Source organism: Gopherus evgoodei, chromosome 16 (genome assembly GCF_007399415.2).
Source record: "Gopherus evgoodei ecotype Sinaloan lineage chromosome 16, rGopEvg1_v1.p, whole genome shotgun sequence".
Classification (NCBI taxonomy): domain Eukaryota; kingdom Metazoa; phylum Chordata; order Testudines; family Testudinidae; genus Gopherus; species Gopherus evgoodei.
This window is the reverse complement of record NC_044337.1, coordinates 16,562,250-16,578,886: the sequence shown is the minus strand read 5'-3', so window position 1 is coordinate 16,578,886 and position 16,637 is coordinate 16,562,250. Positions and strand designations below refer to the sequence as shown.

The 16,637-nt window shown below is 42.7% G+C and overlaps 2 protein-coding genes across 9 annotated transcripts in view; one reads left to right on the top strand and one right to left on the bottom strand.

The window, feature by feature from the left end:
- The window catches only part of AK8 (adenylate kinase 8), a 106,863-nt gene extending 101,158 nt beyond the window's left edge, over positions 1 to 5,705 (top strand). For all 3 annotated transcript variants that reach the window (XM_030535499.1, XM_030535498.1, XM_030535500.1), the window contains 2 exons: positions 758 to 838; positions 4,952 to 5,705. In XM_030535499.1, coding sequence (XP_030391359.1) covers positions 758 to 838; positions 4,952 to 5,186 — 316 coding nt within the window. In that variant the 3' untranslated portion in view covers positions 5,187 to 5,705. The remainder of the gene's footprint in view (positions 1 to 757; positions 839 to 4,951) is intronic.
- GTF3C4 (general transcription factor IIIC subunit 4) overlaps positions 1 to 16,637 on the bottom strand; it is a 67,001-nt gene that overhangs the window by 33,203 nt on the left and 17,161 nt on the right. For 3 of the 6 annotated variants that reach the window (XR_003996760.1, XR_003996755.1, XR_003996756.1), the window contains exons 7-8: positions 16,523 to 16,611; positions 14,318 to 14,371 (exon numbers count right to left, since the gene is read on the bottom strand). The gene's annotated coding sequence lies outside the window, so the exon portion shown is untranslated. Of the gene's footprint in view, positions 1 to 11,593; positions 11,988 to 12,153; positions 16,612 to 16,637 lie in introns of those variants that run through there. The other 3 variants (XR_003996758.1, XR_003996759.1, XR_003996757.1) reach the window with 3 other exon arrangements.

The following is a 16,637-nucleotide window of genomic DNA, read 5'->3' as shown; positions in this document are numbered from 1 at the left end:
GGGGTGGAGTAGCAGGAGTGGGATGTAGGGAGACTTGAATGCTGGGGCACTGTGGTTGGAAGTAGCCATACTGCGATGAAGACAAAGGGAGAAGACGACAAACTGGGCTCTACTTAAGATGTCCACTGGCACAAGCACTAACAGTCATACAATGTTGCTGGGGGTTTTTACAGAAGAAGAAAAATTGTAGAATAACGGAGCAACCTCCATCCTGCAATTGGAGACGCTGTTACAAGCCAAGCTATTTCTCTGTCCTTGAGATTCCGCTGAAAGGCTAGTCATTGGAATGATCTTCTGTCTGGCTCTTGCAGAATATTAATATGACTTGAACTGTGAATTGGGTTTAGTGAGTGGATTCTGAGAAAGTTCAGAGGTAGCACTGACTATTGGATGGCAAATGAAATGTGGAACCCATTGGCTGATATATGCTCAGCCTGTGGAAATCAGGTATGAGTCTGCACTATATTATTTATTATACACTGGCAATATGCTTGGTTTTGTACAGGACACCGTATCACAGTCCCCAGCCCAAGGAGTTTATAATCTAAAAAATACATGTAAGACCAAGATGCAATGAGCAAACCGAAGAAAAGAGTTTCTTTACATGCATTATGCCTTTTGACATTGACCTCTGGGTTGTTCAAAATCATTTCCATTGTCATTGTGTGTGCATTCCTGTAGTGTAAATATTAATTCATACTGTGAGTTACTATTCTGAGGATGTTAATGCTGTTCCTTACTGTTTGTCTACAAATAGGATATTTTTCCTGAATCTCCCATCTGAATCTGTCATGGAACGTCTCGCTCAGCGGATGATTGATCCAGTCACAGGAGAAAGGTTAGCACTAATGTCTCGTGTTTAACAATTTGTAAGGCTGACCAGGTGGCTGAGGTAATAACTTTTACTGGACCAATTTCTGTAACTTTGTAGGGCTGTCAGCAAGACAAAAGCTTCTGACAGGCTTTGTAGAAAACTAAAGAAAATCAAGTAGACTGTGCTCTTGCTTAAGGATTCCTGAAAAGGAAAAGGTCATTCATAGCCCCTCAGGTACCAGCATTCCATGCAGGAAGTTCCAGACTTCAGCTCAGGGCAGTTTTAAATCTCTGATATCAAAATTCGTAGCAGCAGTTGATCTAACTTCTACATGTTCCATGAAAACTAAAATGGGTGGCAAAATAATGTTTAGAGATGATAATGCTGTAAACCAGACTGCAATCAGGGAAGGCTTTCCAGCAGAGGTACCTGGAGATCTGGCCACATTTGATTTCTCCAGTCCCACTGGAGGCTCCTGGTATTGTGAAATATTAATGCATTTGTGCCTCACAAGATCAAGCTTTTATCTGAGCCACTGGATATGAGCTCAAGTTTCATATGTGACAGCTCTTCGTAATGGCAGTCACTCCAGCTTGGTGCGGTCAGTGATCTTCAAACTCTCCTGATTGATCCATCCTAACTGTTCTAGGAATAAAGTAACAAGGAAAACTCTTCCTAAAGTCCTTCCAGAAGTGGTGCTTGAATTGCACCTTACATTTGTGCTTTATTTTTGTAAGTAGCACATCAATTTGTGAGCAACATTAGACCCCCATGCTGAGAAACAGCAAAACAATATTTTACAATCCAAATCTATTGCGAAAGTATGTCTGACTGCCTTCCCAACACTGAATCAATGACAAATGCAGGGAATCTTTTAAATCCTAGTCCTAAAGGGTTAAAGGCATAAAAACTGTATTTATGTCAAAGTGGTACACTATTATTCAGACATTTCACTCTAGGTGCAACATGTAATTTGCTGTAATTATTCTCCCTCCTTTTGTTCTGGTAATAATTGACACAGTTGTTCAGCAGAAGTTAATGCTATGAAGCAAATCATTCCCACATCTTTGCATTTCTTATCATTAGGATTAGTCTGTACAGTATCTGCTCTAGTTAATATGCTTTCAGGCTTCGAGTCTTGGTTTTAGTCTTTCCAAATTCATTGTGAATTGATGGAAATATGTTTTAGATGCTCCATCTAATCCTGGGCATTATGCTAGTGCAGCACTAGATCCAATGCAGGGAAGGGAGTAGGCTAGCCCTCCATTGGATTCTAACTCGTAGGAACGTAGGATGAACACACTAGATCCAAGACAGTATCTTAACTGGACTTCTTGGTTTTGTATTTATCCAACCATCTTATCTACATGTAAGTCTTTTGCACATAAGACTTGCTTTCAGGGTGATACAGTGAGAGAGATGAAGTTGTTTCTTCATTTGAGCAAAAGAAATAATTCATCTGAAATAGGACTGTGGCATCAGTTCTGAGGACCTGTTTACAAAGCAGTTTTTGTGATCTTCACAAGGCTGTATCATAACTTTGGCAACATGGGTAAAGCACATTTTGGTTCCAGCTACACAGGCAACCCAAAGTATTACAGCTTTGCTAAGGGGCTCAGGTTATAAACATGTTCCTCTGATTTACTAAAAATTGCAGTGTAGATGATTGGACTTTTGCTATTAATTCCAGAAAGTCAAAATCCTATGCCTTTGGAAGGCATCATTAGAAATATCCACAGTCCAGCTCAGAAATGAGTTAACCGTCTTCCTCTCCCCTTCCCATACAAAGAAACGCTCTTCAAAGACAGACTGATGGTGATCCTAGAAAATCCTAACAGGATTTAATATATTCTACGTGGTATCCTCCACGAGAGACAGGATCAGGAGAAGGGTGGCTTGTGTCTTCTTTAGCTCAGTGGTTATGGGCTTTGGGCCAGCAGCATTCTGTAGAGCTCTTTCCAGCACGTTGTAAACTTGAAACCCTTGGAGAACCAAGCAGCAGAGTACTAGCCTGAGCCAGCTTTTGTAGGTGACAAATCTGAGGAATTGTAACAGATTGAAGTGTCACTAGAGGTGGTTTTGGAATTAATTGATAAACTTAACAGTAACAAGTCACCGGGACCAGATGGCATTCACCCAAGAGTTCTGAAAGAACTCAAATGTGAAATTGAGGAACTACTAACTATGGTTTGTAACCTGTCCCTTAAATCGGCTTCTGTACCCAGTGACTGGAAGATAGCTAATGTAATGCCAATATTTTAAAAGGGCTCTAGAGGTGATCCTGGCAATTATAGACTGATAAGTCTAATGTCAGTACGGGGGAAATTAGTTGAAACAATTGTAAAAAATAAAATTGTCAGACACATAGAAGAACATAAATTGTTGGGCAAAAGTCAACATGGTTTCTGTAAAGGGAAATCATGTCTTACTAATCTATTAGAGTTCTTTGAAGGGGTCAACAAACATGTGGTCAAGGGGGATCCAGTGGACATAGTGTACTTAGATTTCCAGAAAGCCTTTGACAAGGTCCCTCACCAAAGGCTCTTACATAAATTAAGTTGTCATGAGATAAGAGGGAAGATCCTTTCATCGACTGAGAACTGGTTGAAAGACAGGGAACAAAGGTTTGGAAAAAATGGTAAATTTTCAGAATGGAGAGGGGTAACTAGTGGTGTTCCCCAAGGGTCAGTCCTAGGACCAATTCTATTCAACTTATTCATAAATGATCCGGAGAAAGGGGTAAACAGTGAGGTGGCAAAGTTTGCAGATGATACTAAACTGCTCAAGATAGTTAAGACCAAAGCAGACTGTGAAGAACTTCAAAAAGATTTCACAAAACTAAGTGATTGGGCAACAAAATGGCAAATGAAATTTAATGTGGATAAATGTAAAGTAATGTACACTGGGAAAAATAACCCCAACTATACATACAATATGATGGCAGCTAATTTAGCTACAACTAATCAGGAAAAAGATCTTGCGTCATCATGGATAGGTCTCTGAAGATGTCCACGCAGTGTGCAGAGGCAGTCAAAAAAAGAAAACAGGATGCTAGGAATTATTAAAAAGGACAGAGAATATCTTATTGCCCTTATATAAATCCATGGTATGCCCACATCTTGAATACTGCATACAGATGTGGTCTTTTCATCTCAAAAAAGATATACTGGCATTAGAAAAGGTTCAGAGAAAGGCAACTAAAATGATTAGGGGTTCGGAACGGGTTCTATATGAGGAGAGATTAAAGAGGCTAGGACTTTTCAGCTTGGAAAAGAGGAGAGTTAAGGGGGGATATGATAGAGGTATATAAAATCATGAGTGATGTGGAGAAAGTGAATAAGGAAAAGTTATTTACTTGTTCCCATAAGAACTAGGGGCCAAATGAAATTAATGGGCAGCAGGTTTAAAACAAATAAAAGGAAGTTCCTCACACAGCGCAAAGTCAACTTGTGGAACTCCTTGCCTGAGGAGGTTGTGAAGGCTAGGACTAAAACAGAGTTTAAAAGAGACCTGGATAAATTCATGGAGGTTAGATCCATTAATGGCTGTTAGCCAGGATGAGTAATGAATGGTGTCCCTAGTCTGTTTGTCAGGGGGAGGTGATGGATGGCAAGGGAGAGATCACTTGATCATTACCTGTTAGGTTCACTCCCTCTGGGGCACCTGGCCTTGGCCACTGTCAGTAGACAGGATACTGGGCTGGATGGACCTTTGATCTGACCCTGTACGGCCATTCACATGTTCTTATTAGGCTCTGCAACAGGCCAAGCTCAGTATATCCTTGAAATCTTCATAAACATTCAAATTCCTGCTAACAGAGTCCTCAAATAAGAGACTCCTGTTCAGTCACCTATGGGATTGATTGTGCCAAATCAGTATTTAGGATTAGATCACTTCAAGAAAAACTCGTATCTTCAAGTGTCTAGGATCCTTGACAGTAATATCATCAAATAAATTGGAAGTACCAACTTGTCCTGAACTTTCCCAACATCTTTTTGACAGATCCTAACTGCCAAGCTAGTTGCTCAGCAGGGGACAGCTACTTGTATAAGCAAAAACAAACTATGTATTTGGTAACATCTGTCACTTCCCAGATTTTCATTATGAGCTGAAGTGGGGTTTGTGTCTTATCTCTAGATATCATGCCATGTACAAACCAGCTCCATTACCAGATGTCCAAGCCCGTCTGAAGCAGAACCCTAAAGACACTGAAGAAAATATCAGGATTTGCCTGGAGACCTATTACAGGCATGCTGGCGACTTGGCGGAGTTTTATGAAGATGCCTTCTACATCAATGCTGACCAAGACCCTTATGTTGTCTTTGAGTACATAGAAAGCTGTATTGTTAAGCCCCTTCCACGTAAGTCCTGACATACTAAAAATAGCAGTTCCAGCTAGTCCAAAATGCTAGCAGGCAATGTCAATTAGTTGGTGACTTAAGACACAAATTTATGAGGCTAAATTTTTTTGCAAAAGCTAATATTAATGGAAGGGATGATTTCCCAAAACCTTGTAAAATGAAAAGCTTGTTTGGATTTAAACTTTCCCCTGCAGTGTTTGCAACCCAAACATTGCAGTATTGGGCTAGTGTCAGGGACCTAGAACTCAAATGGACTGGCATTGTCCGAAGTGAGTGAAGTGCAGAGAGTAAACAAACAACATAAACGGTGAAAAGTTTAGCTGGTTTGAGCTCTTTGTTTTAATAATCCCAGAGGATGAGAAAGGAAGGAAGTTCATTTTTTAGAAATGATGTTTAAACTGCCTCTCCTTTTCCAGGTGGGTGATTCAGTGAAAAGTGTTTTCAGGAAATATGTTAGCAGCAGCTTTGTCTCATGTATGTAACACACATGTAGCATGCATGTTTGGAATATTAAACCTATTTGAAGTGTACTTGTCTGGAGTCATACTCACTGCTTCCACACTGCAGCTAGACCACGTGTGCTCTGCGCAGCTGCAGTTCACTGTATGGCATACAGATAGGATGATGACGTTTATCATCATGCTATTCTAGGATTTAAAAAACAGGGCACTAGAGCTTTGAAAATTAGGATCCGTGGTAGCAACCACAGAGTCTGAAGTGTTGACAGGATGCAAGCACTTTTACCCCTCTGTCACTTAAGCTTGCTCTGAATAAGTGCAGATGAGACAGCAGTAAAAACATCTGCATGCTGTCTGCACAATAGCATCTACTATTGCAGTGTTATAGCTCCTAATAGAGTGACTGGGACAGGCTTCCCAAGGGATGCAGCAAGTGAAGCTAAAACAAAAGCATCTATTAACACACCCACCAAATGGGTCACAGATTCCAGTTTCAGAATTAAATTAAACAGATTATCTCCCGCCATTGAGACATGTACTAGAGCCCTTCTTCCTCATGGAGTGAAAAGCCAGGCTTCTGTCCAGCAGACACTTATCCTGCCCCATTCCACCTGTGACTGCCTTAAATTAGCTACAGCTGAACTGCCAGAGCCTAATAGTGGCTATTTATCAGGAAGCAGCAGATAATGATTCACACACACTCTTTCTGGAGCAAACTAGAGCCAAGGAGCAGCCATGCCAGGTAAGTTTGTCTTCAGTAGAAGATGCTAGACTTTAGCCTATGCTAACCACACTGCACTACTGTTAACTAGATCACTCCATATCTAGGGCAACACTGATTCCCTCCTGAGCCTGGAAAAGGGTTGGAGAAACAGCAGTCTGCAGGGATTAGGGAAAAGAGAGGAGGAGAGTTAGACCCTTTATCTGCCATCCCTATGTGTTCTCAGTGCAGAGAAGGCACTAAAAAATGAAAGAACTTCCCCAGGGTCTTGAAGGGGGGAAGGAAGGGAGGCTCTGACCTCCTCCTTCAGGAGCTGTGTGTTCCGTACCATGCAGTCCCCAAAGAACTCTTAGTCTCCAAACAACTTCTGCCTGGTCCAGATCCAGTGCTTAATTTGCAATGAAAGAGGTGCCAGGGCTCAAGCAATTTTTGTACATTCATAACTGATGCCCCAAGCCAAAGGTGCCAGCGCTCAACCCTGGCAAGCCCTGGCACAAATTAAGCGCTGTCAAGATCACGGTAAATAAGTTTCTATGCTTGTGGCTGTCAGGATCATGTTTGTCCAAGGTTACAGACAAATCAGCAGGAAAGCCCCTGTAAAATCCTCTCCCTGCACATACAAAATACACAGGTGAGCTTCTCCATTAGCCAAAGGGCCCAGGGGACACTGCAATGTTTGGGATATTTGGGGTTCAGATAATTAGCCTTTAAAGCTGAGATTTTTTTCAAAGCTTTCTAAAAGATTAAAAAAATGAGACTTGGGTGTGCAAATGCCCTAGGCAATTTAGAAAATCTCAGTTTATGTGTCTGTGTTGAAATCTAAGGAAACTAAGGCTACTGGCACCAGCAGCATAAATCACTAATGAATTTTGTGCCAAGAAATTCCAAGCCACAGCACCAGGGGACTAATGGTGAAGGTAGTTTACACAGGGCTGGAGCCTGACTGCCGTATCCTCTCATGAGGCTGGGCCGGTGCATTTGTAACAGTCCCCAGTTACAAATGTGCTGTTCAGTAACCAAATTGGACAGCTGTTTTTTCCTCAATGGATATAAAGACATGCTGTAGCCTCTATGTGTAATTGGGAGCCCTTCTATTAATAATACATAGAAGCTCATCTTGCTAATATTGCCTCCGTTTGAGTGTTCCTGCTAAATATTTTGATAGTTGAAATGGATCAAGACTGCATTTAAATACTGTTTGCACTGCAAGTAGGGTACAAAAGGGACAGTGCATCTTTAATTAGACAGGTACATCTGCTTAATTAATTTAGCTGTAAAGCCCTTTTTCCTCTCCATTCTTTCATCTACATGCGAATGCTGTATTAGTTCCACTCTGCTGGTTCCACAGAAACGGAGAAAAAGAGCTCATCTCATTGAGATGCACTTGGCATGTCTGTGCATGGAGCCTCAGGTCAATGGTCAACCCCCAAGGGTTTGCAGCAGGCCTGAAGTGCAGCACATAAGGGTTAGCAGAACATGCTAATACTCTTGTAGAACTCTCCCTCAGAAACAACTAAAACAACTGACATTCATTTAATTACTGTAAATGAAATAGCCCCTTGCATCACTTTGCATAGTAAAGCCTGTTAATACCAAAAAGGTTCAGTGGATGGAAGAAGGAATTAGGCTTTTATAATTGGAATACGGCATTTTAAAACCAATTTGGAAACTATGCTTGATTTTTATTAGCATCTTATTCTGGCCAAACAAACATTAAGCAACAAGAAAAACAAGGCAAAGAGAAGGTAGCAGCACAGCAGGGAAAGTACTTGTATAGATCTGACACATACGGGTTGGCTCTTCCCACTGTGTTGCAAAGCTGCTTTGCAGAGAGGGGTGTTCGGAGGTTGTATTGCACAGTGCACGTTACACTGTTAATCGTGGGGCTTGGCAAAGAATGAAGTAGTTCAATTGGTGCATAAACTTCCATGTCCACCTGTTGAAGAAAGGAAGTTTTTCTTCACACAACGCTTAGTCAGGGCCACCCAGAGGATACGGGGGCCTGGGGTCTTTGGTGGTGGGGGGCCCCTGCTTTGGCGGTATTTTGGCGGGGGGGGGGGATCCTTTCATTCCAGGACCCACCGCTGAAGTGCCCCGAAGACCTGCGGCAGGGACCCCCCCCCGCCGCCGAATTGCCGCCGAAGCGGGACCCGCTGCCGAATTGCCAGGTCTTTGGTGGTAATTCAGCAGCAGGGGGTCCCCGCCGTGGGTCTTCAGGGCACTTCAGCGGCGGGTCATGGAGTAGAAGGACCCCCTGCAGGCAAAGACCAGGAGCGAAGAAGCTCTGGGGCCTGGGCCCCGCGAGAGTTTTCCAGGGCCCCCGGAGCAAGTGAAGGACCCCGCTACAGGGGCTTTGAGAAGCTCTCGTGGGGGCCCCTGCTGGGCCCGGGGCCTGGGGCAAATTGCTCCACTCCCCCCACCCCCCAGGCTGCCCTGCGCTTAGTCAACCTGTGGAACTCTTTGCAGAGGATGTTGTGAAGGCCAAGATAACAGAGTTAAAAAAATAATTAATTAGATATGTTTATGGAGGATAGATCCATCAATGGCTATTAGCCAGGATGGGCAGGGATGGTGTCCTTAGCCTCTGTTTGCCAGAAGCTGGGAATGGGCGACAGGATGAATCGCTTGACGATTACCTGTTCTGTTCATTCCCTCTGAAGCACCTGGCATTGGCCACTGTCAGAAGACAGGATACTGGGTTAGATGGATCTTTGGTCTGACTGGGTTGGCCATTTTTATGTTCTTATAAAATGACAGATCCTGGAGCAACTCACCCTGTAGGATGAAGTTTGAATGCCTAGAGGCAGGAATCTTGTTCATTTGATACTTGTCAGTGGTGGACCCCCACCTCTCTTGTAAATGTGAAACAAAACCTGGAGGAGGGGGAAGGTACTAATATCAACAGTGAGTCTGCAGTGATGGGTGCCTGTGCAAAACCATAAAATAGGTAGATGTACCTTCAGAAGTAAGATGCTATAGAAACAACAAGATCAATGGGTGGAGGGAGAGAGACAAATGTCATTCAAGAGATGAAATATAAACCAAAAAGCTCCCAGGAATCCTCCTGTGCTCTGAGAGCCTTGTTAGGATAAAACTTGCATGTAGCTCAATGGGTTGAGACTATACCTTCTGTCTTGATACCATTTCTTGCACCCCAGGCCTGCTTCCCCTAGATGCAGCTGGGTTAGTCTCAAGTAGGAACAAACTGAGGTCATGACCATGAATTGCCTCTGGCTGCATGGATGCAGGGCCTAAGAGGTAATTTTTTCCTCATTTGTAGTTTTATTTATTTTGTTTGTTTTTTTTTAAATGCTGAAATTGTTTCCCATCTAGAAAATGACTTGGTCACTCTCCCCATTCTATAGGAGAGGCAGTTTGATTCTTTGGGGGGATAGGAGAGGGAAACATGCATCAGGTCACTTCACTCATACACCAAGACACGGCCTTTCTATATAATGGCTAGCACTTCCTCTGCCTTAGCTTCTCCATGCAGGGATAATGTTTAATTGGTACCATTTGCAAAGCATTGTAGACATGTAGATGGAAGAGTTAAACAAACATTTATTTTAAAGAATAAGTGCACCTATAAAAATGTTTGGTGACAATAACTAGTTTTGGAGTGTTCTCTGCAGGTAGAGTTTAAGATTTCTGCTAGATGATTGGAAGCATTCTGTTATTTTTCTTATGTTAATTTTGTCAGGACCAAGTTCTGGGCCGGCTTTAGCAAGTGCAGGGCCCCAGCAGGGATGACTTTTTTTTTTTTTTTTCCCCCACACACAAAAACAACACGTGGGACTTGTACTCAGCGGGTGGCGCTCCCTAGTCTTTGGAGGTGGGACCTTCACTAGCCCCAGGTCTTCAATGGCACTGAAGGACCTGCCGCCGAAGACTCGGAGGGTGGCCGGGTGAGTAAAAATTGAAGGAGTATCTAGCCAGGGAAGGGATTCTTGAACACTTGCCCCCTCTGGTGGCCCTGCCACTGGGCGCGGGGCCCTCTTAGGCACGGGGCCAAATTCAGGGGAATTAGTGGAATTGGCCTAAAGCCGGCCCTGACCCTAACGCTAGCTTCAACTGCCCTACCCATAGGAACCCTAACCCTAGAGCGAGAGGCCCTACCAATAGGAACCCTAACGCTAGCTCCAAGTGCCCTACCCTTAGGAACCCTAACACTAGGGTGGGGTGCCCTACCCATAGGAACCTTAACCCTAGGGCACGAAGCCCTGCCCATAAGAACCCTAACGCTAGCTCCAAGTGCCCTACTCATAGGAACCCTAACCCTGGGGAGGGATGCCCTGCCCTTAGGAACCCTTACCCTAGGGCGGGAAGCCCTACACATAGGAACCCTAACCCTAGCTCCAAGTGCTTTACCCATAGGAACCCTAACCCTAGGGTGGAAAGCCCTACCCATAGGAACCCTAAACCTAGCTCCAAATGCCGAACACATAGGAACCTTAACCCTAGGGCGGGGCACCTGACCCTTAGGAACCCTAACCCTAGCTCTAAGTGACCTACCCTTAGGAACCCTAACCCTAGTGTGGGAAGCCATACCCACAGGAACCCTAACCCTAGCTCCAAGTTCCCTACCCATAGGAACCCTAACCCTAGCTCCAAGTTCCCTACCCTTAGGAACCCTAACCCTAGGGCAAGGTGCCATACCTTTAGTAACCCTAACCCTAGCTCCAAGCGCCCTACCCTTAGTAACCCTAACCCTAGGGCAGGAAGCCCTACCCATAGAAACCCTAGCCCTAGGGCAGGGCACCCTATCCATAGGAACCCTCCAAGTTGAGGGCACTGGAATTCTTTATATTGAATCCTAGTTGTGTGGTCATCCTCTGAGGAAGTAGCAACACCATAGAATGTGTTTTGCTGTACAGCAACTAGATGTGTTCTGAAGAAGCCCATAACCAAGAAGATGGATCTAACATTCAAAAGCAGCATTTACCAGTGCAAAGAAGTTCTCTCTCACATAAGGACTTGCACCTGAGTGATCCAATCAGAGCCCCTCATCCTACAATCAGATCAAGTAGCATGGACCTGTATGGCTAAGCAATGACCACACACTTACACTGTGATGAAACGAATAGAAGTAAGATTGCTATATTGCTTTTTTACTTTAGTGGGGCCCCAGACCCAGAGCATGTACTCTGACTGGTGATAGTGAATGAAAAGATAAGATTACAGGCTTAACTTTTTTATAGAGCAAATTCTATGCATAATAAAACCTAAATCCCTGCTTTAACTTAAAAAAAAAATCCCCCAGTACAACCTGTAAAGCTGCTAACAAAACCTACATAACCATCATGTCTGTATATTTGGAAGTGGATCAAGCATATTTCATTTATATTTACTTGTTCTAGAGTTGTTAGTTCTTTATCAGTTTTAACTTACAAACCTGCAGCCTACTCTTCTGCCCCACCCCACACACACCTATTGAACCAAATATGAACGTATACCTTTCAGCAATGAGTCTTACCAATAAGAGAATAAATATAAGTCAAAGAGCACGTGAGTCTGCTTCACACACATGACTTGTCAACCTCAAAGCAGGTATTTACTGAGTTAGGAACAGGAAAGACGTCCACGATTGAAGGTGGTAACATGAAGGCCTGTTTTCTTGTTGACATTCGAACTGTCTGTATATTTCAATTTATTGTCAAGAGGACAGAATAGAAAATCCAGTTATTGTTAACCCTGAAGCTGCTCTGAAGAGCTATCTTCTTTAAACCACCTCCCACTTCTCCCTCAACTCTCGGGAACCCACGTTTCTCCCCTAAAGCCATCCTCTTATAATGCACACAATACAAGAACTAGTCTGTTTATTTGGAATAAAAAGAAGGGTAGGATTACAATGCTACTGTTGCAGTATACAAAACACATCATTCAAGTTTGCTTCACATTTACACAAAGTGCCATATATACAGCCTCAATATTCACAGCAACTTTGTCAGACTCCCTTATGAGCTCAATTTGAAATACAAGGGAAATCCAGGAATTGAAGAGATTGAATAAATAACCTTCCATTCAGCCTGGTAACTGAGTGGCCTGCCAGCTAAAATGTTCCCACCCCAGAATGCACTGAAGTGGCCTTTAGGCCTGAAAAGATCAGTGAATAAATGTAACTTCCAGCTCCATCATTAGGTCAAAAATGCATCAAAATTTGAGAACTCCTCTTTGAACCCTTCCATGGCCCTCAACTTTCCCTTGGCAGGGCCAGTTAACTGCAGTAATAAAGAAAATACCACAGGATTGAACATGGCACCATCTGCATGAGACACCGCAGTGTGTTAGTTCCTCTATGAAGAGGAAACTCCAATGCCATCATCTACCTTCTGGCTTATCCCACTGAAATCTAGGATAGCATAGAGAAAACCTTCACTTCTAGCCTTGACCTGCAGCGTAGTTAGCACTAGTAAATAACCCAGGTACCACCCAAGAGGTGGCTGCATTCAGCAGTGGAAGCAACACCCACTGTGTGTAAAAAGTCAGAGGCCACATCAAGGGCAGTAAATAGATCACACATACAAAATCTAAAACAGCAGGGGCTCCGGATCTTTTGAATTAAAAGTGTAAGTTTTAGTTTTTAATGCTATCAGTAAAAATGGTGAAAAGCCCTATGGTCCCACTTGTGAGAATAAGAGAATGATATACAACCGGATGCTGAGAGTCTGGGGGCATTTCCAGTGTAAAAATATTCACACACTTTGTACAATTTGAAGCCGAACACAGAGTTTAGGATTAGGATAGGTGTTAATTTTAATTAAAACATTTACACATAGCCCTGCTTCACTACAGTTTAATGCAGACACTAGGTCACTGTACATAGTTCTGGGTATACATTAGTTTCTGTGATGCATGAAAGGAACTATCCAGGCTTGAGGTTTTTACACAGACTAAATTCCAGACGCACTCTGTATTTGAATAAGGAACTTCGCTGGAACTTTTATTGGAAAATGCCAGTTCATCAAAACTGAAATGCTGTGGAGACCTACCTGTTTTGATCAAACTTTCATTAGGTCTGACTGACGCAGAGCATGGATGTGAACCTAGCTCTCTCATAGCCTAACCATTAAGGGTATTGCTTGTTCTGTAGTGTCTCTGTTAGACTAGAAATGCTATACCTGACCTGGCAAACAAGAGTTTGATCAAAATCAGTAGAGAGGTCTGCTGCCTGAATTCAACCCTGGCTCTTCCACATCCCAGCCACCGGGCTATAGAGTCAGTCTCTTTCTGGCCCAGCGAATAGTCATATGAAGTGGAACTGCTTCAACAGGAGATTGTGTGTGTGAGAGAGACTCTACACCTCAGTGATGAGGGCACTCACCTGGGATGTGGGAAACCCAGGATCTAGTCCCGTCTCTGAATCAGGCAAAGCAGAGCCTACAACCTTGGTTTCCCACATCCCAGGTGAGGGCACGGGACTACTGGCTATACTGGCAGGGTCTTGTTTTCCGTGAAAAGCTTCACAAGAGCTAGATTTCATTCCCACAGGAATGAACATTCCAAACCCTCGGCTTTTCCCCAACATGGAAATCTTGTTTTGTCAGCCCTACTCTGCATTCCAACTGGACTCTTGCATCCTTAATGGAACTTTAGATTCCTAGACTACACAGAGTTGACCGAGGCCCTATCTAGACATATAAGTTGTGCTTGTTTATGTAAAATCAGGGCAATTTTACCAGTTGAAAATGTACCAGTGTAAATATACCCATGCAAGCTAAACAATTGGTCTGTATCAGTTCAGCTGCATCAGTTTTTAAACTGATTCAATTAAACGGCTGCAATTTGTGTGTTTAGATCAGGCCTGAAAGGGACGCTTCCCGAGATGCTTTAGAATGGGAATTTTAAAGGGTAGAAATGGAGGTGGAAAAGAAATCCAATAGCTAGTCAGAAAATTTCATTTTTACTAACCAAATACCTACAACTTTAAATCTATATTACTTCTAAATTATTATTTAGGTCTTACCTCTAAATCTGACTTTGAGGGTTAAAAGGATGAGTACGTTATTCCCATTCCCAGCTGCAAAAAGATAACACAAACCAGATTTAGTGCTTGAATTTAGCAAGGTTTGCATGCTTACTACTTTCCAGGAAACATATGACCTTTTAAAGCAGAGGGTGGCTACCAGAATGAATGGACAATTGAAACTCACAGTGAAGGCTGGCAGGTAAAACAAACTAGCAGCTGTTTCTCGATTCATTACAGCAAGCACAGGCCTATGGCATTGTTCCACTGAAACGCCTGGCTGCTCCATTCACAAAAGGACACACGATAGTGTGGTTAGGAATGCCCTGCTCTCTGACTAAGAAGCTGACCCACACACAATTGAGACTTGGGTTTGCTTTAGTAGACTTGCTTACAGCTGTTTTTTCTGTGCCTCTACAAGATGCAGGATTGAAGTACTGGAGCCTAAAAGTCCTACTTATTGACATAAGAGCAGTAGTTTGGGTAGTGCCAATTTCACCACCCAAAAAGATAAGGAACTCCCTTATGGAGAGAAAGGGTAGTTCACCTTCCCTGACCTTTCTACAGAGGCTACACACAAGGGTGTGAACTGAGGATTGTACCAATAAGGAATTGAACTGTTTCATAAACTGCTGAACAGCAGACAGACAAAGGACTTTGTGTTTAGGATGTTACTAATCTCTTGCACTAACTAGCCTTCAATTTTATTTAGGGGCATAAGGACAGCACAGAACAGATCGGAAATGTGTAGAGGTATATAAATAAAGACGACTATCAAGTAGGACCATCAAAATTTACATTTAACTCTTCTCTCAAGGAATCTTTAGAACTAATGATAAATGGGTATCACACACTGAGCGTAAAGTCACTATATGATACACGAGCCACTAGGGAAATTCACGTTATATTCTGAGAAACTCAAGGAAATGTTTATTGGATTTGTTAGAAATGCATGATCAAGGACTATCTTCGCCTCTCTGGAAAAAACAGTGATGTACAGCAGAACTAGCAGCCTGGAAGGGGGCATTTAAAAACAGGCTCTTTCTGGAGTATTTTTTTATTTATATTCAATTACTTTTAAATTTAAGGAAACAATGGATAGAAGAATTTAATTCTCAACCACTGGATGGGGCTGGGTGTAAAAATAAGTGCTTTCCATTGCTATTGAGCCTGACATCCAAGGCATGGTTGGAGCACTGGAGCCAGTCACTGCCACTCCAGATTTCCACCATAACCTGAATGATGGTGCTTTGACAGCTACAAGTTTAAGCACCAAATCATCAGAAATCCAGACAGTCAGTGCCTTTCCAGAGCCTGTTTGTTAATCCATCATAGAAGTTTGGATTTCTTAGCTAGCACCAACAGAAGAGGATTTTGCCACTGTGTGTGCTCCCATTAGTCTTACCACAGTAAACCCATTGTTCAATATTTAATTAGCCTTTTAAACTGTTTTAATCCAATTAACCCAGTGTACTTTCTGGTATGTATTAAACTCACAGTACAACATGAATAGCCTCAAACTACAGGCAAGGCAAGGCTTGGGGAAAAAGTTACACTAGTAACCACAAGCTTCTTCAGCAGTTCCAATAGTTTCCAACAGTGAGAACACCTCAGTATCCTGGCATACACACCAGTTAGGCAGGAATTGCCTGAGGTCAGGATGGAAGACTGATGTCCATATGAATCTTAGTTCTTAAGGAATAGCTTCTTATGTCTCTATCAAGGATCATGACATATTAACTTCAGGCAGAGAGTAGGTGCTATCTCACCTATATGTGGCTATAAATCCCCAAACACAACAGCGCACAACTTAAATTTGCCTCTGCATCACCTTCTGTATTGTATTTTAAGTGCAATGCAGTAACTCCAGCTTAATAGTATCTCAGCTGGTCCTGAAATAATATTTAGTCAGTTTTAGATGATGGCAAGATATATTTGAAATAGGCCTCTCAATAAGTCAGGTTTGGGAGCTCCAAGTTTAGTGTCTGTATAACAAAAAGCTGAGAGAGTCTACTGGACCCTTCAAGCATCCATTTTCATTGCAAAGGCAGATCCTTGCTTCAGCATTAGAGGTACAAATTTCAAAAGAAATTTCAAATTTCAGTCCATTAACTTTCAAAGGAGCTTAAGTGCTTTTAAAAATGTTAGTTCAGGACACCAAGTTTCTCTCACAACAAAAACTGAGTGCCAATACCAGACTTTTACCTTTAAGGCAGTAGTTTTCAACCTGTAGTCCATGGACATCTGGGGGGTCTGGAGACTGTCCAAGATTTCCAAAGGGGTCCACACCTCCACTGAAAATTTTTTAGAGGTTAGCAAA